Genomic DNA, 26,984 nt, shown 5'->3' with positions numbered 1-26,984 from the left:
AGTAAATAACCGATGCAAAAATTTTACCGCGCGTAATGAACGCCCCCCCTAACTTTGCATCGATTTTTCGGAAAAAAAAGTGCGTTCATTCTGCGAGTAAATACGGTATTGTAAGTTACATGAAACAGTGTGAACCATGTATTGATGTACCACTTGCAACAAAACAATTGCGGTATCTCTAATTTTTGCTTTTTTTTTCTCGAAGCTTGACACGAAAGTACATGTAGACTCGGCTCATTAGAGGTGAGAGAAGGGAAGATGTGTGAAAGTTTTGCTCTCATTAGCAAGCATGTCTGCTGGAGTGACTTCCTGCAAGAGTCACTACCATGATGCCTTAAACAGTCATCTGACTGAAGGTTTCTGGGTCACCAAACTCATTAAAGGGACACTGGCAGGGTATTTATGCTTGCCAAGGTTTTTATTTGTACATGACATATGAGAGCCCAACTACCCAGAACACAATTTGTAGCTTGAAATGAGTTTTCTTTCCGCCCGAGAACCGACCAGTTTGAGTCGCGCTCACACTCTTCTATATGGTCACGTGCCGTTTTCTATGCTTTAGACACAATCACCAAAGATAATCAAGGTTGTGGGTCATCGAAGGCACACACTCAATATTAAAAACAGACAAAATAAGTCACCCATTTTTTGGCTTCTAAAATGTTGCAAAATGCTAATTGAAAAAAAAAACTGCACAGTCACATGACTTCTGGTAACATTTGTCCTCCCTCTATATTTCTACTTCCTCCCCAGTTTGATTTCGACCAGTTGCATTTTTTACTTTGTTAAATATATATTTGATGCTGTAGCAAAATATTGATTGTGTAGTCTTCTGACAATAATGAATCGCCTGGAAAAAAATAAAAATTATTTGGGGGGTGTCAGTGTCCCTTTAAATTTTATGCAGCGTCGTTGTATCGGTTTATAAACAGTTCAGTGACCTTATTTTACGCGAGATGTCCAAGCTCTCAGTGCTGACTAAGTGCCGACCTCATGGGCGTACAAACCGTGGGTGCAAGAGGGGTGCTTGTCCCCCCAGTTCTCGGAGTGGTGGGGGGCCAAGGCATGTGTTTTGCCCCCACTGAAACAGCCGCCACTGGGCAGGACAAACACTGGCTGGTGACGCCCATTGGATACCAAGGGCACCGCCCCCTGGCCCTGGGGGGGGGGGGTCCAGTTTGCCCTTCCCTAACTCAAAAACAAGTTGGTACACCACTGGCCGACTTTCGTACAAGAGAAACATTGTGGTACCCTCTGGAGCTATTGCTAAATTTTCTGTCCTTTGCATCTATACTATGTTTCTCCTACAAACAAGTTTGTCTGAAATTTTGTGGAAGAGGGCTTACAATACGATAGGCCTCCTATAGTTTCTATCCCATTCAATATCTATCTGCTAGTGTGTGTACATATGCAACACAAATGCTTGGTTGCTGGTTTTTTATGCTTTTTTTTTTCTTGCGACAGCTGCTGCTGTCGAAGTTGCTACGTTGTGGCATGTTTGCACGTGTGGAATAGATTGCAAAGGCTGAAACACATGCGCGAAAAACCAGCCAAAAGTTACCTACAATTTTCAGTATGTGAAAATTGTTCTATGCTATTTTCCGAAAACAAGGGTATTTTTACTGCACATAAATCACACATACGGTTTTGTTGGAATCATGTTTGCAATTTCTGTTTTATATATACCCACACTTTCATTTTTAAAATAATGGCGTGGAACTAGATTTGCATGTTCTGAATTACGTGCGATTTTTGGCGCCAACCTGTACTATCAAAATGTGCACAAGCTCTATCATTAGGCCAGCTGTGTGTTGTGTGTGTTGCACGTAAAAGTAAAGCTCTATCATTAGGCCAGCTGTGTGTTGTGTGTGTTGTACGTAAAAGTAAGTTATCTTAGTACATTGCAGTTTAGTGTACAAAATCGTGCGGCATTTTTTTGAGTTGGCATTTGAGGTGAGTGGTTTGTGTTCATATTTTTCAATGAGAAAAGAAAGTCTACATGATTCACTCTGCTTCACAGCAAACATGATATCATATTGGCTCAATGGTAGCAGCCAAAAGTATGAGTGACCAAAGTGATTTCTGGAGCACATGGTAGCAAACAAGAAGTATCACAGCTTGAAGAGTGCAAAGCCTGTTGAGCCTGCTTTCCAGGGACACCTGAAGCACTAAGGTGACAAAGCTCGGTGATTGGGCGAAACCCTAGTGCACGCCGGCAGCCCCGTGGCACTCAAACCTTTTTTGCAAGTTCAAGCAGCAGTGCCTTGATGCCTGCCCACGTCTCCTCTCCTGTGGGAACGATCTGGTCCCTGGGCAGCGTAAAGCCATGCCTTCCTGTGTCTCGAAGCTCCACGGTGTACGAGTAGGGGATTTGGGCCTCTCCCAGTGCCCAGTCGTCGGAGCCCCCAGATGCCACGTCTGCATGACAAGTGCACTTGGTTCGAATCGGAGCAAGCACAAGTCGGGCCTTCTTTCGTCTCGATTTAGCGAGTGGATTTGCACCAAAGAAAGTTAAGTGCTCTGCTTGTGCATTTATTGCTGTCATCAAACCTCCATTTTAAAATCTTCGGTAGTGTGCCCATTGTAAGAATGTACTAGGTGCATTAGTTTTATATTTGGCTATTGCTCCACTGTTAGAGTAGACTCATAAACTGCACTGGTGAACGTCTACTCACAGAGCAGGCTTGTGGAAGTGCCGACAGTGTATTTTGTCCCGTGGACCTTCTGAAGAGCTCTGGTTGCAAGCTTTGCGGCTCGTACCTACGGGAAGGGTATGTTTCATCATTGTGAACACTTTTTTGGTAGATGACGACAGCCCCAAGCCATTTTAAATGTGTTTACCTGAAAGGAAGTGTATGGCCTGCCTTAGTTAATTGTGTGATTTCACAAAGTCTAAGATGATTAGAAGAACTTGGTGCAGTAAATAGAAGTGCTGACATTCACATTACTCGAATCATGGCAGTCAGTGTGCTACACAAGGTGCGCAGTGAGTGAACTTGCAAACAAAGCAAACCAACCAAAATTCAAGCTGATGAAAGCCTATTTGTAGGCGGTTATTTTTGTAGTGTGCACTATGAAATTAAGGGGAGATGCGGGTCGAAAAGCGGCAATGTTTAGCAAGAACTGATTTTGTGTTAAGGATGTTTTACCTCTGAATCTTCCTATTTTATGTATAAAATAATAAGGATTGAATATGATAGCGGAATTAGTCAAATACATATTTAAAAAACTCCCGTTTGTGTGTGCGGTTCTTCAAGTTGTGACGTTGCCCGCAATCACATTCATTTTGAGAGGTAGGCCTAGCCGTCTCCTCATTCGTCTTTAGCTTCAATTTCTCACAAAAAAATTAATAATCAAATATTTTTCCCGCCATGAAAGAGTGTCACTACACTTCCGTCGTAATATTGAAACGCATTTATTTTTAGTTTTGTGGCATCTTTACAGTTAGTCCAGAAGTTTTGTGTCCTATCACAACCAAATTTGGCATGCATCTGCTCAGGATAGGTAGGATTCGTGGAAGGCAACTTTCAAGGTTTTGGTAAGAATGTATATTTTTGTACTTAAGAAAAACTCAAGAAACTTAGGTTAGCCCTTAGAAAATGGTGTTTTAGGGTTTTTAAATATAAAATAAAAGAGGTCTCACACATTATTTTGGTTGTTCATTACACTCGGTGGCTTAAAAGGAGCAAATTAGTTGATTTTACTAGGTTCTTAAATGTTACCATACCCATCTGTTCACAAAAACTTTTTTTTTGCATGTGCATTGCATTTAGAACAAAAAACAAGCTATATCAAAGCTAACACCACATTTATAGAAAGGGGGTTGAACACTATAAACTGTGCCAAACTCATTCAGTTATTGGAAATATATAAAAAAGATAACTGTGTTGGGTAAAGTAGATTCAAAAAGTACTTAAAGTACAAAGTATATTAACGGTATTGTACTTCAAGTAAACTAGTAAGAACACCGGGAGCAATGTACTTGAAGTCGGGTGTTTCCCCAGGAATCGAAATTAGGGGGGGGGAGGGGGAGGGGCATTGAGAATAGAGGAGTCGTTGCGAATTAAGGGGGTGCCTTCAAAGGGGGGGGGGGGGGGGGGGGGGTACACCCCCATAGGGGGTGTGTAGGGAAATCGCTGCTTGAAGTAAAGTATTATAAATACAATGTACTTTCAAAGTAAAGTACAAGTACTTATAAACACAATCTTTCATAACGCCCTTTAATTTCGCTATAATGTTTTTTTTTTTTTTTTTAATGCATTGTTTTGGGGGTAATCGGGGCAGGGGCGGATCCAGAACTCCGTTTTTTTTTTCTTTTTTTTTTGGGGGGGGGGCGGAAAAATTTGTAGGAGGGAGGGGGGGGGGGGGGGGGGGTCTCAAAGGTAGCATAAACAGGACTTCGGTTGCGCCTTTTGTTTTAGCTGCCGCAGAACCACACTGCGCCGACGGCCCCTAGATTTGCGCCGCTGCGCCGACTTATTGGCGCTTTGAAACCGCCGCCGGGGACTTCAGTGTCGGTTGAAGCGACGGAGTGGTTCAAACAAAAAAGAAAGCGCGAACGAAGTTGGGGCACAGCAGACACCCAACACCGGCCAAGCCTCCCATCCCCGGGACTTTCACTCTTTCTACACAACCAGAAAGGGGGAAAGCGCCGGTAGCCCTTTCCCCTTTTCTCTCTCGCTCTCAAAATGGCGCTACCCACGATAAAACGGTCTATAGGGGGCGCTTTGAAAAACGCGCACAGCGCCGCTAGCGGAGGAGCTGGCGTTCGACTGTGAGGCGCGTTCAGCAGCCTGCGGCGCCTTTTCGCATGCCAAACTGTGGCGGCGGAAGCGCGCGCGGACGAAACTTTTGCTTTTTGAGCCGATAAGTTGAGGGTGACGTTGCATGAGTGCTGGGGCAGAAGGGCATTTAGCTGTTCTCCACTTCTTATATATTGAGTTTGAGTCGTTATTAGGGGTAATTTCTCTAGTTGCGGCCAAAAAAGGAGTTGGAGCAATTTTCCGAAAAACAAGACGGCCGCCACCATAATTGCCCTGAGTGGGAAATTTATTTCGCTCGTCGCTGTAAACCTAGGACTGCTGGAACGATGATATTTGGAGGCGAGTGAGATGTTCACTAAGTTTGTGCACGAAGAGTGCCAAGTTTCTTTAAGACAGCAGGTGTGAAAGTTATGTTTATAACGAATAAAGAAATAAAGCTGTACGGGATATCCAATATTGGACCCAAAATGTTGTGTTATAGCGGGCTGTGCAAGGTGCAGATTTGGGCAGACAGGTGCTTGGACTTGACAGTAACATGACACAGCACTTATTATACAAGAAGAAAAAGGTGGCATAGGGAAACCAGGTGAAAATTTGGTTTGGGCGGCGTAACTCAATGGGAACCGGTTTTGACCATGAAAAGGCTGTCAAGAGAATACCACTGATTGCGGGAGGTGGAGACTTTACAGGTAGGAAGGGACTGGTGGACTGTACTTCCAATTGAAACAACTTTACGAAAGGTGCTTCCAAAGCCGAGAAAGCAAAGCTGTCGGCGAACACACGGTTTGACCGCCAAGGGCTTTTGCGGTCAGCTGTTGTGTAATAACCTGTTGTACGAGGTGCTGATTTTCGGCGCACGGGTACTTTGACATGACCGTCACTTGGCACAACATTATTATAACAAAAAGAGTTGGCATAGCGAAACCAGGTGGAAATTTAGTTTGGGCGGCGTAACTAAATGGGAACAAGTTTTGACCGTCAAAGGCTGTCAACGATAATACCACTCATCGTGGGAGGTGCACACTTTACAGGTAGGAAGGGACCAGTGGACAGTACTTCCAGTTCGAACCACTTTGCGATAGGTGGCTCTAAAGCCGAGAAAAAGATTGTTGTCTACAGAACTCAGGGTGTCAGCGTTTTCACATCCAAAAGGAGGCTGATCCAGGAAGAAAGCACACCACATAAACTTCGATACTCAATCGTCGATTCTCCAGTGAATCCGAGTTTCATTGTTGTTTTCTTTAGATTTATATTTGTCACTTTTTTTACCGTTCGAATCTTTCTTCATGAAGTACAAATTGCACGCCATACTTGTCCGGAAATATCAATGACACGTACGATGGGGACGAAACTTCTTTGGAGGGCATTCCTCCAACGAAATTGGCATTTCATAACCGCGAGTGTGGGATGGCATTTCAGTTCGTTCTATCGGCGCTTACACATGTAGGCGTTACTGGTACGAAAACAAACGCAGAGCGCAAAGCGGCAGTGAAGAATATGTCAGCCGTGATGACACAGTGGCAGACATGATCGGGAGACCGAATTTCTCGCGTCGTACGGCACGGCTCCATCGTTGTCGCTGTCCCAGAAAACATCGGCGAGGTGAAAAACTGTGAAACTTTGTCTCCACGAGACACGACGCATAACTATTGAAGCACTTAATGACGCAGCACAGGCAGCACTTCATGCTGTGAACCCAGCGCAACCGCACCACTCCGACTTCAATATGCGTACCAACGTACGCGGCGTGGTTTCGGTTTCGTTTTCTCCGGGGTTCTCACTGCCTACCTTCGCTACCGGCCGCGCGGCGGCGCGCCAGTCGCGTCGCACGCTACCACCTAACAGGCCGGTAGTCGGTTTTATTTCGGGGGGTCCACCAATGTGTCAAATTGCCCTCCGAGCGGGGAAAGGGGGGGGGGGGGGGGTCGCCCCCGTCGTCGCCCCCCCCCCCCCCCCCCCCCCTTGGAACCGCCCCTGAATCGGGGGTGCATCAGTTATTTTCAGAAATGGCGGCCATTATTAAGGTGAAAGCCTTACATGTCCATTACGGGGAAAGTCGGCGTTGTGCCCGAAAGATGGCCATAAAAACATGTCGTCAAGCGCGTGCCGCTCAAAGTCAAAGCGGACGCGCCTCAGAAATAAAACATAGAAAAGCACAGCAACGCAGATTAAGCATTCCTACACGTAAGCAGATCCTAAGTGTCTTCAGCGTGTTTTTTTTTTTTTTTCTTTTTTTTATTAAAGTCGAGTTGTCATATAATTTTATTCTCGCTGACGAGCTATTTATTGTAATCAGCTTACAATAATAATAATAATAATAATAATCTTTATTTGCACAGACAGGTGTTTTCCTGGGGGCGTGCGAGGCGAAACAGAAAGGCGGAAGCCCGTACGCTGGTGCGTCTGTTGGCCCAACCCCCAGGAAACGAAAACAAAGTTCAACATAACAAACAAAAAAACACACAATACTAAAAAAATAATAATAATAATAATAACAATAATAAAAGGGGCGGGGGGGAGTTACGCAATCGGTCGCATTTACGAGGCCCTAGCACGGCCCGAGTGTCCTCAGAGGGCGTCAAAACCGAAATCGCGAAGCGCGCGCGACTCCCATCGCCGCGACGGGGGGCCCTGCCAGGAGGGAGAGACCGAGAAAGGCCCAACACCTTGGGAGTTGGGCCTTTCTCGCTTATTGCACTTATTGTTGACAAAGCATCACCAAGGCACTTATTGGTTGACAAAGCATCATTTTGTGATAGAAAATTACCAAGATCAATTTGGGGAATGTACTTTGGAATCAGGAGTTGTATTTTCCTTAAAAAGTAACAGAAAACAATACTTTAACTACTAGTAAAAGTACATACTCGGAGAATGTGCTTCAAGTACAATACTAAGTGTTATGTATCCCGGGCGAAGCTCAAGCCACGACACCGAGGAGCGTCCAGATGTGCTTTTAATGGCGCCTGGAATTGCAATGCCCGAGCGCCCGTCCCGTGCCCAGGTCCGTGCTCTTGAAAAGCGCGGGATAAGCGCGTGTGCCCGGTGACGCCATCTCTTGGCCGCCAGCGGATACATGACACTAAGCATTGGGTGCCTTGATAAGTAGTGATCGCTGGAGCAACTAAAAGTTCTAGATTATGCATATGCATAACCCAGTGGTTCTATATTTCAATGTACCTGTCTAAACAAGTGGTCGAGTGGATCTGTACTCTGCACAACACAGTTATCCCAAACATCACCTCGGCGCATTGTTACAATTTGCTCGTACAGCTTAATGTCGGAAAGATTTGACCACATTGGTGTTTAGACGACAGTGTTTTATCTGTGATTAAAAAGAAAAAAACAGTCAAAGGGATTGTATGTTGGGGTTGAACTATCATTCTCGTTACAATCTAGCCATCTGTGAATAGTGGATTTCGAGTTCAAAGAAAATAGTGGTTTTTGCCAAATATTTTCTAATGGAATATCAAATATTGTTTTAGGTCTTCCACTACGTACTTCTCCATGTTTAAATGAAAACCCAACTAAACACGTGAATGATGTTCCCAAGCTTCCATTTGTCAATTTCTAAGCTAATTTCAACTATTTAGTATAGATTGTGGCCTCAGAAAGGACAATGCCTATGGCAAGTAAACGACGGATTTGAAAAGATTGATAGCTTGTCAGGAGATATTTGCCTAACATACTCTTGAATAGTAGCCACGATTTAATTGTGCTGCAATGTAGATATCAACATTCACATACTTTCCGTTTCTTTTTAGTTACTCCAAGTACGCGCATGCTCCATCCCAATTTGAAAGTGCTTTCCTCCGGCAGCAATATTCCCACATCTTGTAGACCCTGAGATGGGGAACGATAAAAAACGGACGAACACAACAAAATCTCGATCTCGCCTACAATCTATCACTGCTTAATATTCCCACTTCGAAAATGATCACGGCGAGTTAACCCCGTTGAGTGCGCTTTGTACCAAGCACCAGTGCACGGTTCCGCGGATGTTGCTTTTCCGCAATACACCGATGCTCGGTACGAAGCGCACTCAACGGGGCTATATCGCAGACGCAGTTCATGTCGAAACGAATATCGAATAGCATATGATTCAAAACTACTGTTCAAATACTCGCATAATCCTGTTCCAATCGTAACTTATACTGCCACTGGTAATACTTTCTCATTCATGCTCACCTGGATGAAATGGGCATGGGTTGCGATAAAATCCCAATTAACGCCGTCCCCCGAGAGATTGCCCATCCCGTTTGTTTGGCTGATCATCCATAGGCTAAAAATTCCGAAACGTCACCGACCCCCTATTCCCGACGGATCAACCGCCCAATTTGCGGTATTGGTACGTGTGACAAGAGAGCTCGGAGCAGGTTCCCGCGTGTTTATCGCACCATGGTACCCGAGTTTGCCGTGTCCACGAGCTACGCGCGCGACATCGGCTACATAGACATGCAAGTTCGTAGCGGGTTCCCGCGTGTTGAACCAACACCATCTAGAATAATGAAGGCCTCTAAACGCCCCACTCTTCCTCTATGAAACGTCATCACAGTCGGATGGCGCCACCTCGGCGATTGAACCCAATGCCAAGCGTCCTTCGACTTGTTGATTGAACGCGAGGCCCAGCCGAGCACTGACGCAACACGTGCCCAACCGGTGTCTTCGCTCGACCTCACTGTGATGACGTCGAAATTTATAATCCCTGTTGTTAGGCTTTGATTAATCTAGGTGGAGTTGATTTATCGCGCTTTGAAACGGTACCGTCCACGATTTGCGGCATCGGTAACATGCGAGCTTGTGGCCGGTTTCTGCGTGTCTTTGACGCGCCGCGGAACCCGAGTTCCTGTGACATGCCAGATCGTAGCGGGTTCCCGCGGATTCATCGCACCGTAAAACGCGCGAGTTCCTGCAAGCATGCACCGTGAAACTCAAATCTGCCGTGTCCGCGATTTGTGGTATCAGTTCTCGCGCTACGTCTCTTGTGGTTCGGGCAACCCAGCGGGCACTGAGACAGTAACTATCAGTGCGTCATATTTTAACCGGACGACGCGGAAACCTCCTCCTCAGAGCCCTTTGCTCCTCCTCCTACGGGGGCGCCCTGTGGTGTCTAACGCGTGCGCCATGTGACGGAATCGTGACGACGTTGGTCCTGGTCAGCCGAGGAGAGAGAACTGCCCCGTTCGTGTTGCCCCGTTACCGGGCAGCTCTCGCTCCTCGGCCTCACCTCCTTTCCCCATCTTCCCCTCTCTCCCCACATTCCTCAGTTACCGCGGCAAGGGGAATCCTCCAGCGCGGGAAAAGTGGGGACAGAGGACCAATGACGTCATGAAGGAGGTTAATTTTTTCTTGTTTTTTGTAATTTTAACACGCGGCCCTGACGTCACGCAGCTGCGGTGGCGCTGTCGACGGCACTGCGCCATCTCTGTTACGTCACGGCGCGGTGGTGGCGCGTCGGTCGCACTTCCGGTCTGGGACTGTGGGCAGAAGTCCCCGTACCAGACGTGTATTCCTGCGTTGTTTTGAAAGGAACCAGACAAAAACCTACCTTCTCGCCAAAACGCCGCGACTGGGGCCGTACCAAAAGTGTCGAGAAAGGTTTGAAGGTCAGTTATCACGTGCTCGGTTCGTCCGAGAATATGGATATTTGCCGTGAAAAGGGGAAAGCAGACGCCGTCGGGCAACGATTGCTTGGGCGGGAAGCACTTTGGGTTGAATTCACGGATATTTATGGTCATCAGATCTATTTGTTTTGTTCCAACATGAACGCCAGAAAACCGTCAAGTTGTGCGGACCACATGCGGACTACGTCCAGTGCGCCTTCAAAAGACTCAAATTTGAAGGTTGGTAAGCAGGCTCGATAAAACAGTAGATACAAGGAGATGTTGATCATTGTTACCAGTAACAATCACCGACTTGTTAGGCCTAATTCACTTGGTTCGATCCTGCTTTCTATTTTCAGCATCGACGTCGACCATCTCAGCTACGGTTCAGGCTTTTGCAGCCCGAGCGACGTCGCGACTGAAAATTGCGAGTGAAATATCATGCGAATCAGGCTTCAGCGTACATAATGCGACGTCCACGCGGAATGAATCGCCACATGTCACATTATTCACGCGAAGTTTTGCGGTGTAACGAGCCTCGGTAATTTCGCTTACGCCGCTCAAGTAGTCAGACATCGCCAGGAAGACGTAGAATCAACAATTCGAACGTGAAAAAGGGCAGAGGGACTTACACCGACGCCGACAACATCGCGTTCCAATGGTTTGTTTATGGGCGACGGTGAGCTTCTTGCCCACACCCCCATCGCGCATGCGCGGCGCCGGTGGCGTCCGCTAGGGGCGCTCTGGTTTGTTTGTAAACATTAGGGAGGCTCAAGTGAGGGTGGGTGCAACTGCTAGATCGGCGATCACGGGACATGGACGCCATTTAATTGCTAAATTTTGCTGGGAGTCTATGGGGCAAAGGGTCGTTTTCTTTCCTAACTCAGGTCATAAAAGCCCATTAAGGTGCTTGAATAATTTACACAAGGTATGAATGATTACTTTTCCATAGCCACCAGTTTTGTTGCGATAGGTTAAGTATTTTTTTAACGCGAAAAATGGTAAATTCCGCCATCTTGGACGTTGCAACTTGTCTGGCAACTTTGCTTTCTCCGCTCGACGTTTGCAATTCTCGGAGCGAGAAGGAAGCATGAGAGGCTGCGCCAAGCCGCTCGTTGCTTGCAATGGGAGGCGAAAGGAGGAAAGGCGCATGGAGCAACAGAGTGTCAACAGAGAGGGCGCCTGCTCTCGTGCAGGCAACACTGGCGCATATCCTTTCTCGAATCCTCTCCCTCAGGCGCCGCCATTAAATTGCAAACGCTCTCCAGGTTTTGAGTTGCGCCTACCCTCACTACAGCTATGGTGCCTCGATTGCGTCTTCAACTGGTGCGTTTAGCGCCCTATCCCGCCCATACATCAAAAGTGGTCCCAATGTGGCAACAAATGACGCGAGTGTCATGCTGTTGCCTGTCGCGATCCTGGCGGTTGGCCGTAGAAATGCTGGCGAAAAGCACGAGCGAACGTGAGTGTCGCTGTCGTCACGGCGTCGCTTTAGGCGTTCCAACTTCCGGCTGCTCTAGCTTCCGTGAACTGTCACAATGGAAACCGACCTGCAGCAGAACAGGCGTCTCCTATTTTTATCGCAACTGTTGGGACGCCGCCAGGGTCGCGACTGGCGACAGCATGACACTTTTATGACGTCATCAGGCGGAAATCGAGGGACCACTTTTTTGGCTGCGGTAAACACACCAGTCGGAGACGCGTTCCAGGCACCATACTACAGCCTCCCTATGTAAACATGAGTTGGTGTATATCGGGAGAGTTTGGCCAGTAGGTGTGGCGACGAAGGCGCCGGAGAGGAGAAAAGTAAATGAAAAGGAGGAGAGCGCCGAAGGAGCGAGAGAGAAAGAAGGGAGCAGAGAGTAGACGACCGCCATTTTTTAGCAACGCTGTCGGAGACTTGTCGGAGAAGAGCACTGCTGAGGCTACGCGTCGTCTGCGACGGGCCGACTTCTTTTTCGCCTGAGTAAATGTTTGTGGCCATTCGCCGCAAAATCTTCATTTATTAGCTTTTTAACCCACCGAGAAATAACAGAATGTCATTTTCTTGCCAGAGCCAGCGATATAAAAGGCAGTAATCGAGATTTGGATGTCGATCCCACGCATTCCGCCGGGAGAATGATCGAAGATGGCGGCCCTCCCCACTCAGGTGGGAGCAGCCGGGAGTTCACGCGCACGCGCTCATGCCTCTCGCTCTACGCCGCGTGCTGATTGGCTCACTTGGGAGGAGAGCGTCACGGCGGCGAGATCGTAGACTGACCAAACTCTCCCCATATACGGCTCTGCACTGCGCATGCGCAGACGCTTCACTCCTCCCGAATTCGGTTTCTGCGCACGCGCAGTGCCCACACCTGGTGTGGGCAAACGCGGGCTTGTTTGGAAACAGCGTGTCGGTCTATAACTTTTAAAATAACGCGAATTTCGAGAAAAGAAAACGTTCACCAAGTTACTACGTTCTCTGCTCTCGGATTCGGTCCAAATTTAAAAAACAGTAAAAAAAAAAAAAAAAAAAAAATGTCGTTGCAGGGCTTCTTTAGTACGTAACCTCTCATTTACTTTGTACTTTCAGCACTTTTTGGATGTATCGGGTGTCTGCGAGAAATCCGAACCCTGCTTTTCGCACCGCAAAAATAAACTAGACTTCGCGGAGAGCTCAAACTCCGTCAAAGTTCCAGCACCAACCGTTTTTTGTTTTTTTCTGTGGGAAAATCGGACCCATTTTCGCCCGTTTTCGGTTCTGGCCCAAGAGCGCCTTGTATTCGAAAGCTCCGTCTGCCGCCATTATTTCACTGAATATTTCAGAAAATCGCTAATACCTTTTGAATAAGATAACGGTTGGTGCTGGAACTTTGGCGGAGTTTGAGCTCTCCGCGAAGTCTAGTTTATTTTTTCGGTGTGAAAAACAGGGTTCGGATTTCTCACAGGCACCTGCGGTACTTAACCCAACACTGAGATTTTGCGCATGTACTAAATGCACTGGAAACACCACTCGAGTTGCACAGCTATGTTGACTTACCAGCTCGAGGTAATTAGCTGGGCGGAGGGGTGTGTAACCCCACGGAGTAAGCCACAGCTGCGAGTATGAGTGGAACGTGATGTAGACCATGATCTCCTTCCGGCGGGCGTAGATGAAATTGGCTATGGCCTTGGTTTCGGGCTCGGAGAAGGCCTTGCTTCCGGCATACACTTCGGAACAAGGCTTGCTGCTTGAGCCTCCCGCTGAAAGGTGCCAATACCATTGTCGAGGTGTCAGGCTGCTCTCGAAACAAAATATTCCACTCGTGGGCCTGCAACTTCTGGAACCGTTTTGTCTTCTGTGGGTTTTATCTGCAGCGTCCCAAGTGTTCTGTGTATAATTCCTCGTGTGTTAGTATTAGGCTCGAATATATAAATGGAGCTAAATTTCCTTAAACTTGGGCGTTTGTGATGTGCTGCCGGATCCCTCCAACTTCCGGAATGTCTCATTTTTTTTTTTTTTTTTTTTGATGTGCCTGATTTGGGAGCTACACTGACGTTTGCAATTAGCATTGCACATACTATCCGAGCTGCATTTGGTTTCTAAGCCATGAACACCTACTGATCCCACTTGTTCTCACAGAGGAAGGGTTCAGTAAAGTCGGGGTTTACGGAAAATTGCTGAAAAACGAACACCGGACTGTATCCAAAATTCAGCTTAAACAAATTTAAAAAAAAAATACAGCAGAATTTCCAGTCCTGTTAGATACAACATGCAGCATTTAGAACAAAAAAAAAAAAATATTTTCCGTCTGTTTTGTGCTCTCACTATTAAAATTCAGTATTTTTTTTAAATATATGTAAGGCATATTTGTCAAACATTATATAAATTAAGCCGTGCATGTCACCGATCGTACGTGCTCTGAACAACCATCTAGCATCGCATTAAGACCTTGTTATAGACTCTTGTCAACAAACTACTGAATTCCTTCGAAGACGCATTATAGCCGTATGCACGAATACATGGTTATTCGCTAAGTTGGCTACGCCATACTTCCAGCACGCTCGACCATAACGAGCTCTGTAGACTGTGCCACAGGTAACACAGTAACCCCCACCACCCAGGTGTTATCGACATATGTACGGTGCCAACGTCATAGAGAAACCGGCTCCCCCCCTCTCCTCCCACTCCCCCCCGCTTTTGCAGAACGTACGCAGAGGCGCTTGCACCGTCGGCGAAGCAGCCGTACCGGTGGCTTTCACGGCATTTGGAGTCTGCTCCTCACGTGATCGGATCTCGGCGAATAGCGGTGCGGCGGCACGTGGAAAACAGACGCGCAACTCTGGCTCCCGTAGGGATCCTGTATAGGAACTTTACTCCCAACTAAAGCGCCTCGATCAAATTCGCGCTTTGCGTTTCTTACAAGTACCGACAGCCGCCGTTGTGTGAACGCGCGAGACGGACGAGTGCTCCGTCACCATTTGCTTCCAAACGCCGCTTATTTCAGTGCTGCGCCGCCATTTAGAACATGCAGGAGGGGGCCTCGTGCGCTTGCGCATTTGGCCGTACTTGCAAGACAAACAGAAAAGCAGCAAGGGGCTCTACTCTCAATTCAAAGGTGTGGGAGCCACTGGTTTCCCTCCCCCGAGAAGGCGTAAGTCGCGGATGTTCCGGCCGGAGTTGTCTGGCCTCGAGCCTGCTCGCTCCGTATCGTGTCGGGCAGAGTACGCCACCATGTTGGCCTACCCTCTCGCACTCCTCCGCCCGTCTCCCGTTTTCGGGGGACCAGCGAGATAGCGCAGAACAGTCGAGTCTTCCTCCTCTGTGTGGGCGGCCGTATGGTCGAGGAGCCCTGGAGTGGACTCCGGGCGACACGTCGAGTCGCGGCGTACGAGCTCGTCCGACCGGCGATGACTCAACGCTGGCGTTTCCCCTGGCTCTGACAGTCGGCGTCCCCTCCTTCGAGTGGACGTCCGTCTGCGGAGAGCCCTGGCCCGAACTCCCGCGCTCGGCCCACCGGCGATGACTGCGCTCGCAATAGCTCTTTGGCTCTCAGGTCGGCGGGCGCTGCGGGCACTCTGTGGCCACGGCTAGCTTGACCGCAGTGTCGGCAGTGTCTTGTCGGGGACCCCTGTTTCCCAATAAACGCTGTTGGATACCGGGATCATCGTTGTTGGCATGGCATTGGCAAACCCGGCGCGACGACCGCCCTCGCCGGTAGCCGTCGGCCGCGCGTGGGAACGGGCATCGGGTTCCCCTTTGAGCACCGGTCCCAGGCGTAAAGGTACGTAAAACTCCCACAAGGGGGAAAACCCACTAGGCTGCGCTCGCACAGCCGTTCCGCCTAGGCAAAGGCTGTGAGCGCCAAGGCCATTTTCTAAGCTGACAGTGCGGTGGGAGCTACGCGCCAGTCGGACCAATCAACCGCCTCTCTTCGGTCCCCTGACCCCCACTTCTTTCTGCGTGTCCGTACGAGCGGAGCGGGAGTGGGATAGTCTAACTAGCACGTCGCTCCCACTGGCTCCCACCGCACTGTCAGTGTTAGTTGCGGGAAAGAGAAACAGGCTGAAGAGCGCTGAGGACGTGGTGTTGGACTGAGACAATGACTGAGACCTTCCAAGGGGGAGTGAGAGTTGGATTGGATCGTCACATCCAGTTCTGAAGAGACGCTTCGGTTTATGGGAGGGCGGAAAATAAAAATCGAGGTTTCAACCATGATATAAATCAAACCTTTCCCGCAAGAATAATCTCAAAAATATTTGTTTGTTTTCCGTTTGTCTATCATTTGATGTATTTTTATGTGCATTATCTTTGGTATTTAAATCAAAGAATCACTGACGTCGCGCCTCTGCGGTGGCGCTGTTGCAGCCACGGCGCATGCGCAAAAGCTTCACCACACGCGAATCTGGTTTCTGCGTGGTCTTCTGAGCAAACCGGAACTTTGGCCTTTCTTTCGCTAACTAAAAAAATGCACGTGCCTGCAGTCTCGGGGTTTATGTCATGTTCAATATAAGCCAGCTCGTACGCGCCTTTACATTCCCAAGTATTTATGTTCTATTATGTAGGGGTTTACAAAAAAAAAAAAAAAAAAAAAGAGTTGATAATTAAACTGTACATTAAATTTGCTACGATTCTTTCTTCCGTGTTGTTTTCAGTAGTCAGACGAATGGACAAATCAATCTGCCATGTTTGGCACACCAAGAAAATAAAAGTTTTGCGCATTCTTCGTGCGCTTTGCCAAGTAGTTCTTACATGACATGGTTGTCAGAAGAAGAAGCGATGCCTGTGGCGTTTGAAACGTGTACGCCTTGATAAGATGACACAAAGCTACTCTCGGATGCCCACCTACATAGATCTTAATTCAACACATGAAGGGCGAAATTAGTAATGCTCCGCGAGGAGCCGGACTTTTTTTACTACGGTTCTTGAGCTTGAACACAAAGTGATTAAGAATCACTTTTTTTGTAACTATAGGGATTTAAATAAAATTAATCTGATATAAATCAAGCTAATTTGATACAAATCAAATAAATCTGATTTATTTAATTTCTTTAAAAAGAAACGTGATTTTTTTTCCACCTTGGTTTATGTATAGTGAGTGCATGTTTTCGCATTCGATTGTCGGAAATATTCGTCCTAATATTATATTTAAAGAAATACTAATTTTTAGGGGGAACAAGTGTCATTCAGCAAACGTTTTTACCCAGCGGAGCAGGGAAATGATTGTTAATTATTAGAAACCCCCCAAAAATATAAAAAAAGTTAAAAAGAAATATATATAAAAAAAAGTGGAAACGATTGAAATCGGCTACAAAAATAGATGCCGAAAGGCGAGCGTGTGTCGAGAACTTACAGCTCCACTTGAAACCAAAGTTTCTGTTGGGATCAGCTCCACGGCAGAAGAAGCTCGAAGATGTTGACCTGGTCTTTCTCCATAGCCGGTTCTGAAAAGTAGCACCGCAGAACATCGTGTCAAAGAACGGGCTCACAATTCGAGTGACGTTTTTCTAGCCATAAATGAAACACTTACGAAGGTGTGCGTGTACTCGTAGCCGTCGGGGTTCGCTACGGGCAGAGCGTACACATCAAAGGTATCCAGGATTCTGGTGGTGTCGTTGTCATTGCTGTATCCACTGATCAACTTGTAGACGCCACAGGGGATGTTTGAAAGTAATCAAGCATGCGCTAGGTTAACAGTATGACGAAAATAATCCCTGGAGAACGGGAACAATGGGGGAAAAGGACAAACACAAATCTCCAAACACAGCTAGGTGACTCGCGGCGGATAAAATCCGCCTGGTCCTGGTATCGAACCAAGGACCTCTCCATTTCCAGTGGAGCGCTGTAGCAACTGAGGTAACCGGTATTTGTTTTTCTTTATTGCCAACTGAGTTAACCAGGAGTTAGACTTTGCAGTAGAACAAGCGGGTTTTATCAGCCGCCACCAGTCTAACCCCAGCAAGGGTGAACGGCCTGCATTTTAAGGTTATGATGATAATGCAATTAATGCAAAGGTGCAAGCGAGCTGGACAAGAACGACGAAACTAATCTATTAATCTAATGATTGATTATTTTCGTCATTCTTGTCCAGCTCGCTTGCACTTTTGCATTGCCTGCATTATTATGTTAACAGAGTTCGCCGAAAAATTGAAAACTTTCCGCCTATACGTTACTGATGGACACTTTAAAGGGATACTTCAACGAAATTTGAAATATTCCCGTCGTGTTTAAAAATAGGTTGAATATGATCCACAATATCCGTAAAAGACAATCTCACGTTTGTATTTTGAGCCTGGTGGCTGTATTTTTCCTTATAAACGGCCCACTCTGGCAAGCGCTCGGAGAAGGCCCAGCGGAGACCACGTGACATCCAACGCAATCGTGACGTAGGTCGTCTCAAGACGAGCAAAGCTACGGCGAGGCTGACGTCGAGAAGATGGCCGAGTCGTTCCAGCCACCGAAGCGGCTGCTTTTGTACAAATTTTGAGTGACGGGTTAATCTTCTATAATCTTGTAGGGGGACAATAGCGACTTCTGTGACACACAAAAGGCATTCTCGGGAAGAGGGGAGTTCCTTCTGCCCCTCTTCTCTCGTCGTGGCCGGAGGCGAGACAACCTCCGTCACTAGCTGCCAAGGTTCCTAGACGGGCATTACAAGCGAAGCGTTAGCGACGTCCACCAGGTGCTCTTTGCTAATCGTTTAATTCGTTTTAAAATTCCTTTTCGTGACTTTTTAACAAGATATTGGTATGTTCGATTTGATGGTGCTTTTTTGAACACATATAGACCAAAAAATGAGCGCCGAAATTTCGTTGTAGTATCCCTTTAATGAGCACGGCAATCACAATATAACACGCAGCAATTCTATCAATGTTTCAGGGGGGGGGGGGGGGCAAAACACATGGCTTGCCCCCCCCCCCCCCCCCCGCACACACACACACACCACACTCAAAGCTGGGGGGGGGGGGGGGCAAGCGCCCCTTGCCCCCCCCCCCCCCCCCCCCGGTTGGTACGCCCATGCTCATGGGTCACCGGCTTATTTCTTTTTTCTTGGTTACTTTGTTTTCTTTTTTTTTATAATAATGAGTCACTATTCTCATTAGTCAGACTGCTTTTGGCATTCTGTGATGAGACATCTGATAGCTCTTGTAAGTCGAGGAAAGTGAAGTGCGTTCGTACCTCCTCGAGGATGTACATTACAGTGGCCGGCGAAATCCACTCCCGAGCGTGAATGCCGCCATCGAGCCAAACAGCCCTCCTCGCAAAACCAGACGACAGCTGGAATGCCATATAATAGCAGTGGTTACTTCACGCCCCTTATCATGCATGTACTACGTGCAATCGTTCACTCATTTGCTGGTTCATTCGTCCTGACAGCAATATATCTGGAATGAACGTTTTCCGAAACTTAGGTAATGAACGGTGTTTGAGGAGAATAACATAGAGGACTAAAACCGGACGACACGACCTCTATGTTATTCTCCACAACCACCGTAACTTAACCAGCACGCCCCATTTCCACGAGTCGGTAATGAACTAGTTAGAAACCAATGTTTTGTACAATTTCTTTTATGCGATATTGCACACTTGACGCGTAATTTTGCAATGTATTATCAGGATTAGATCAGTTTATATAAGATATGAAAATCTGGATTGGGGGCTGTGAATTCGGTCTAGGGCCGCAAAATAGACAAAACAAAAATCGCTCGTATCCTCAACAAGGCTGCTGTGCAGGAGCCGTGCTGCGCTGCTTCTCCGCAGTACGACAGTGCTAAAAGAAAATATAGCCTTCCGAAGAGAGAGAGAGATTGTGCGCGTCGAATCGCTTCGGGCTGTTGTATTCATATTTTAGTAGATGACGCGCAGATTAACCGACGCTACAATTCATGATGCACGTTAGGCTAGCAGTGGTACTGCACTGGCTAAATTTCTCATCTACAGTGTAAACCAGCGTCGCCGTACCTCGAAGGCAGACCGACCTTACTCTGTATGTGTCAAATTTGGAATTAAGCAGCGCCAAAAGATGCAAAGCCATAGCGCTGGATGTTTGTGCGTTTGCTACAACGGGCTAAAGCAATCACGAACAGTAAAAGCCCCCACACCCTGTTTTTTTTTTTTGTTTTTTTTTTTTTTGTGATATGGTAACGTTGTTAGCCTGCGCCCCTTGGAAGCCGAAAGAGTTTAGAGGATGAGACTTGCCTTCACTGCCTTGAGATCCCTGTTCTCAAAAGACCTTCCGACGCTTATCACGCTGGCCAACGATCTCCTTCTGACGCTGAAACTTTGCATGTAGTTGTGAATCTTCGTCCCCGACAGCGAGAAAAGAGCAAGACCAGTCAGGAGGGGAGTTTGGACTGTTGACGGATCAGCGCTGCGGACGGTCGCATATGGAACTCACCGTAGTCAAGCGCTGGTAGTCCGCAAAGAAACTGCGTGGATACCGTAAGTCTGGAACGTCAGTGGAACTCCTTGTCGAGTTGTTAATTTCCCTAGAACGAAATTCAGCCAGTGTAAAAAGGTGTCCCGGAAACCGCCAGATGGCTCGAAAATTGAACTCTCGGGAAAAAAGGGAAGAGCACCTCACGAAGGAATTGACGTTTGTGTTTTTTTCGACGAGTGTTTCAGTGCCCTTTTCTGCGACTAGCTTCTGTTGCACGTAATTCACCAACACCATAGGGTTGATCTCATGTTCTGATCATGACTACGAACCACAAAAAGAAAAAGGTCCACGGACACATCGTCCGTGCTTTTTGACGCTTTTAGTTTTGTTGAAATGTGCCGAAAAGCCCACATATCCACCTTATTCCGATTGTATCGTAGACGTTGCTGACGCCATCCTGTTTCGTGGACCATTAAAGGGATGGTGAACCGAAATTTGGATTTCAAAAAAACAATGCTGGAGGTGTAGGCGGGACGCTACAATCCCTACAACACTACCAGGAAAGCGATATCTCAAATGAAAGGCCGTACTTTTGGAAAAAGAAGTCGAGATTGAACCAGGCCGACGAGGCGCGTGACCGTCAAGATACCTAGTTTCCTCCTCTCTTCGCTTCGCTTCCTCAAGGCCGCGAGGCGAAGCAAAGACGCGAGGCCGTTCCCTCTCCTTCTCGGAGAAATATGACGTCAACATTCCTGCCAAATGCGCCTCTTTTTTTGAAAAATACGGTCCTCCGTTCGAGATATCGCTATATGAGTGATGTTTTGGTGTTTGTAGCATCCCGTTGCACGCTTTTGCCGCGTGTTTTGGGGAATCCAGATGTCGGTTCAGCATCCCTTTAACCTCTTTGTTTCCATAAGGGACTGGTTCTGTTGATATTATGACTTCTTCTAACTTATCAATGTTCATTATCAGTGGTTCTCAGCCATGGATGTGTCGGGGACCCCTTGCGGACCGCTGGCACTGATGGGGGACCCCTTCCAGCGGGGGGGGGGGGGGGGGGGGGGGGGGGACGTTGGTAAGTTAACACATCTGGAGCCTGAAACAGGTGCCTTTTATTGCTACGTAGCAGAAAACATAAAACAAAGGTGCCACATCACTTCATTTCGGTCACTTCATCAATACGTGGCACAACTAAAAAATATTGTTGAGGGTCTCGCGGACCCCAGAAGTGACCCCCCATTTGAGAACCACTGTTCATTATGACTGTAATTATGTTTTTTATATATATGTTGTTTATTGTTCTATTTACATGATGCGTTCTTTTGTTCTTCCATTTTTTTATGAATATTGGTAGTAGCGCATAGTGAGTGCTTTCTACCTATTGACCTTTTATGTTCTCGCCCCCCCCCCCCCCCCCCCCCCCCCCCACACACACACACACACACCTCATGTAATTCTCTGTTGGGTCTTTAAGGGAGCAATATATAATTTGTGATACCTGACGTCACGCGAATAGTGGAGGCCGTGTGTGCGCATGGGGAGGGGGGGGGGGGGGGGGGGCTATTGAGGCGGGCGCTTTGGTACTGAGGCAGATAAACAAAACCCAGTAACGTAGCCATTTTGTTTTAGGGGAGGGGGGGAATTGTTGGGATGCCCATGACTTCGGGAGGGGGGAAGGGGGGCGGGGGGCGCTAAAGCTTCGTTAAAAAAAAGGAAAAAAAAAAGCATGTAATGGGTAATAGTTGGCAGATGCAGAAGTGCAGCGAAAGGGGGAAAACGAAGCAGCTGTGCTGTTTTCTTTTTTCCGAGGTACTGGAACAATAAAGGTGAGTGCGTGTGAGAATTGCTTTCGAAAGTTTGCAAGGCTTTTCTTGTTCTAGATTTCGATACACCCCTCTGAAAATTTCTACTTATTTGCTGCCCACATCCTTTTAGGCTGCCGAGCGTTCGGTCATTTTTTGTGATTTATTGTTTCCAAGTTGATTGATGCTTTAAAATTTGAAGACAATTATTTGTTTCCTGCATCCTTTTAGTTTGCTCAGCGCTTTCCACTACGAATGTCAACTCGCGCACGTTATTATTATTTTTTTTTTTTTAATTTGTTTTCAATGGTATTTTCTGGTGCGGATGTAACTGTTGGGGGCCTGGCGCAACTAGACCCAGGTTGTTGCGGGTCCGAGAGATTAATCCATATCTACTGCGAACAAAACCGAAATCCAATAAACCGTTAAAAAAACGCGACTTAAAAAAAAAAAAAAAGAAAATATCTCACCTAGGTTTTCTGTTTACTCATGCGGAAACAATAATATGCTCGATAAACTACAAAAATAAGACGAAAATAACAAGTTTGTTTCAATAGCTTCACGAATTGTCATAAGATAAATTGCTCACGGACGAAACGCTCTATGTGGGGCCTCGCGACTACACCCTATTGTGGGTGAAGAAAAGCATGAAAAGATCCTTCCACGAAGCCCTCCACTCTTCTGCAGCGAAGCTGCTTACGACTAAGGTTCCGTGGATTTTTCGTGTGCGTCAACGAAAAAGTTTGAGGTACACCTAAGCATTTCTTATGCGCTGTGAATGCGAAAGTATGCAAGCCACTCGTCCGCTCCCTGTGTCGTCTGCTCGTCCACTCCCTTTGTCGTCTGCTGCGTACTAGCGCGCGCGCGCTTCGGGATCTCGGAGGCCATGGCGCAGCGGCCAGTGTGAGCCCCGTCGACGCGCGCCAGCCAATGGACCCGGAAGTGAAATCGCGGAAACTAGGAGCCGCTTTCGTGCTTCAAACTGATGACGTCAGCTCGCTCCATGAGACAGTTAATACTTTCGCATCAAAACTCAGGTCCCGAATCTGGTGCAAAATCGCTTCATTCTATGCAAAACTTATACGTCTCATCACTTTGATATGCAGTTTCTGTGGATCAGTTATCAATAGGCACCATTTTCAAGATCAGTAGACTCTCGGGTAGATAATAACAAGGCGGTTATAAGTACTAGGAGGGGGCACGTTGCAATATTGGGGAAGCCTAGTCATAAAAAGTTTAAACGATATTGTGCCCAACGTGACCGCAGATCTCCCTGACGATTGGTGTCACGTGCGAGATGGATGGTTGATCGTAGGAGGATTCCTTGCAGGCTTGCGCGCGCTCCGTCCGGTAGGTTTTATCAGATCGAAGGCTAGACTAGCTAGACGAAGGCTAGCTACGGTCACGTGATGTGGTCATGTTGGGCTGATAAGTGAGGAGAGTAAGGAGGAAAATGAGAAAGAGGCGAGGCGTCAAGGGAGCATGGCTTGTGGAGGCTACGCGGCTGACGTCATGCCCTCACCCACCCTTCTATCCCCCTTGGATAATAAAGGTTTCTCAAAGATTTGCCGCTGTGCGACCTGCGTCGGCCCGCTCGCACCGCCCTCTCTTCGTGGCCGTTTCAAGCCGCTTGCGTGCCTAGTTTCCTTTCCCTCTCCCGGGGTGGCGGTCCCGTCGTGCGTGTCTGGTTTCCTGCGGCTCGTCACAGTGACCACCGATCAAGACAATAAATGTGTTCGTACCTTTATTCAAACTTCTGTGTCACGTCTGTGTCGTGTAAACAGCTTCGCTAGTCTTACACCTTCACAAAGTAAAATGGCTCATGATTTTTTTTTTTCCACTTTAGCAAAGCGAGCACTGGAGAGTCTCCTCCTCGCCTTCCCCCCCCCCCCCCCTTCCCAGCGTTCGTTCGCTAAAGTGGAAAGAGGGAAGGGCTTTGTGGGAGGACCTTTTCGCGCCTTTCTTCACCCTCTGTAGGGTACAATAGATTATAGTCAACCTGCTACGAATGTATTTAACGCAGGGCCCTACACGTCCCCTTTCCGTTTAAGAGTTGACTGCGTTAAATTGAAGAGGATAACCCCCGCTTCAGCCCGAACAGTGCTGTTTCAAGTAAATAAAAACAAAGCAAAAAAACGAGGTGTTATTTAGCAGGATTAAAATTGAATACGTGAAGTTTTTTAAAGAACAGGTAAAGCATACTCTTCGAGGTCTGGGATGAGAATTTCACTCTGTATTTCCCTCATCTGCAGTTGTGCCGTGAACTGCCTTTTCTGGTCCGGTGACACGCTGACGTCCACAAAGCGATGGACCCGAGACGGTTCGATCCAGAAGTCGAACTGGAACATTGAAGGGCCAGCATCCCTCAAGGTTAAAATACAATCATGCAAAACACTAAAGCCGCGCGGACGCACTGCTCGTGCATCGTACAAAAGACAGTCTCTGAGGCGCCTTCCTCGTGTCACATCACAGAGCATGGGTCATGCCAAAAAAAAAACAAAAAAAACAACTGTCTGCCGACATGTCTGAAGCATCTGTGAAGCCAACGTGTTTCTAAGATGCCTAAGGCGTGCCCGCAAATCATTCTCTCGCCATGTCTTTTGTATATGATGTATGAGCAGTGTGAGCTTCGTGGCCACAGCACTTCCTTACATCGAACAACACCACTTATAGAGTGTACATACCGTCGATTTTCGTATTTTTTTAGAGTTACGATCGCTCATTGTACTGTGACGATTTAGTTTGTGTGGATATCGCGTGGCTTGGCACTCGAATCATGAATGCTCGCCATTTCTTTGGGGGGTATACCTTGAAGTGTGTGGCAGAAGGGTGCAAGAAAAAGTAGGCACGAGGTACATACGCCGTCCGTGTCACTGTTTCCCAAATCAGCCAAATACTTGAGTTGATTCACGTCATGGGGATACAGCCTGTACACCGTATACCTAACAAATGAGAAGGAAAAAATAAAAGTTATGCGCTTCCAGCATGCGGATTTCTTTTATATACTAAAAACTGAATAAACGCGCGGTAAACGCGCGTGGCTGACACGGTGGCTCGCGTCCCGCCATATATAATTTCTAAAGATGGCTCCCGAACGCCGATCGTTCTTGAGGGGAGGCGCACGAAGCACGCACTGGTACCGGAAAAAGAAAAGAAAGGCAAATCGTTGCATACGTGAAACGTTCTAATATCACAAACGTGTAGCCTGAGTTGCCAGACGCCAGACACCCTATACGTTCACGGCGCTCTTCATCAGACAATTTAACGCGTACCGTGTGTATACGCTTCATATTTGTTCCCAGAATGAAGCTATACATGTTTGCGAGCATACGGCCCGAGGGCGCCGCCATCTTGCTCAGTGGGGTGCACTTGGGCGCGGCCATAATCCGATTACGACGCCCAAGCGCACCCCAACCGAGCAAGATGGCGGCGCCCTGAGGCCGTACTTGCAAACATGTACTACCGCTAATCCGGCCGATACTACGCGGCGATCTTCCAGTGCCTTCCATACTCTCGAGCTCCTTTCCCTCAGTGCGCAAAGGTGGTCGAGCTCCTTCTCGACTACCCCACTGCGCACGTGGCCTCCCCGTTAACCAATCAGCGTCGAGTGCCTCACTCATCCTCTTCCACCCGTTAACCAATCAGTGTCGAGCCTCGTACGCGTCACGCTTTTATCTGGGCTTCACGAAAAATACACAACACCGAGCAAAAGAATTCGTTTCACGTTAAAACAGTCAGCGCGCAGGCGACCTGGTGAGTGGTCACACTAAAAAACACAGAGTTGGGTGAACAAAAAAGGAAACAAACAATGTCCGTGTTTTTTTTTTAGCAGCATGGGTGTGTATTTCTTGCTTTCGAGCTTCCAACGATATCAATTTAGTGGAGTGCTACGATCCTCGGGAGCCAATCAAGCAGCGCCAAAAGAGCACCGTCATGGCGCTCGTCGTGTGCTTGCTATCACCGGCTAGACCAATCATGCTCAAAGAAAAGCGCACCATCACGGCGCATTCACTTTGCGTGATTGGTCTAGCCAGTAATAGAAAACGCACAAAAATAACCAGTGCCGTGACGATGCACTTTTGGCGTTGCTTGACTGGCTCCCGAGGATCGTGACGTTCCCTGTGAAACAGAGAATACGGAGTGCAAGTTGGTCTGCTCCCTGCGCACCTCGTGCGTTTGTTTCCCCCCTACCTCAACCAATGACGTCGCGAGCTTGGCTGCCTAGTCATCGCTCATTCCCTGTCTCTACGTTGCCCTTTGATTGGCGCGCCCCTCTTTACGTTTCGATGCGCCAAAGACGGCGAGCAAATTTGTCTGCTCCTTGCGCACCTCGTGCGTTTGTTCCCCAAACGAGCACGTGCTTTTGTCCCCCCCTCCTCCCCCCCCCCCCCCCCCCCCCCCCCTGATCTGAACCAATGACGGTTCAAGGTTGGCTGCCTAGTCATCGCGCGTTCCCGGCGTGTTCTCTATGTTGCTCTTTAATTAGCGTGCTTTTTTTCTTTTTTTTCTTTTTTGCGCGCCGATGCGTTAAAGACGCAATTTGGAACACTTGCTCGCCGTAGAGTAAACTTCTACTGCTACCACTGATAATCATATTAGTATAGAAACACGTGACCTAGAGTTTCCCGGGGAAATTATTATTTAAGCAGGTTCAAATTTGTCTCCAACAATGATCGACTCACCCGTCGAAATGCACTCTCCCATCGGGACCCTGCGGCGGTTCAGCGCCGGAAAGCTCGATCAGAGTTGAGGCGAATGAGAAACACAGCGTCAAGAGCATTCTCGAGCTAAACATCGAATGTCGTGCAGGTGGCGTCTGAACTAGGAATATGTTTTGGGAAAGGACCCTCAAACAGGTTTGTCTAACGGCGGTTCTGGTCCCACCCGGTGACTCGGAAGGTCACTAGGACAGGGCAGGTCGTCCGGTTCGCCCAGTTTAGCCCTCTCGCTGGTGCGACCAATGCCCCGCACATCTATTTCTCT

The 26,984-nt window shown here is 47.7% G+C and overlaps 1 protein-coding gene across 1 annotated transcript; it reads right to left on the bottom strand.

The window, feature by feature from the left end:
* Positions 1–112: 112 nt before the first annotated feature.
* On the bottom strand, positions 113–26,595 carry LOC8030476 (carboxypeptidase B-like). The gene is made up of 11 exons (XM_042287413.1): positions 26,551–26,595; positions 24,862–24,996; positions 24,204–24,340; positions 20,218–20,308; positions 20,019–20,120; positions 18,999–19,097; positions 17,350–17,460; positions 17,173–17,263; positions 13,380–13,582; positions 2,676–2,760; positions 113–2,418 (listed from the first exon to the last, which is right to left on the bottom strand). The coding sequence occupies exons 1-11, from the start codon at positions 26,593–26,595 to the stop codon at positions 2,231–2,233; spliced, it is 1,287 nt and encodes a 428-aa protein (XP_042143347.1). The 3' UTR covers positions 113–2,230.
* Positions 26,596–26,984: the final 389 nt, after the last annotated feature.

This window comes from Ixodes scapularis, unplaced genomic scaffold (assembly GCF_016920785.2).
Source record: "Ixodes scapularis isolate PalLabHiFi unplaced genomic scaffold, ASM1692078v2 PGA_scaffold9__187_contigs__length_104089568, whole genome shotgun sequence".
In the NCBI taxonomy this organism is placed as follows: Eukaryota; Metazoa; Arthropoda; class Arachnida; order Ixodida; family Ixodidae; genus Ixodes; species Ixodes scapularis.
Note: the sequence above shows the minus strand (reverse complement) of the source record. Positions and strands in the feature narration are given on the sequence as shown.

Excerpts from the sequence above, each read along its gene's own strand:
- LOC8030476 (XM_042287413.1), bottom strand. The coding sequence starts at position 26,595 with ATGATTATCAGTGGTAGCAGTAGAAGTTTACTCTACGGCGAGCAA. Across the intron at positions 20,309-24,203 it reads CTCATCCCAGACCTCGAAGA|GGAAATTAACAACTCGACAA; the intron begins GTATGCTTTACC and ends ATTTCGTTCTAG. Across the intron at positions 2,761-13,379 it reads CAGCTAATTACCTCGAGCTG|GTACGAGCCGCAAAGCTTGC; the intron begins GTAAGTCAACAT and ends CCCTTCCCGTAG.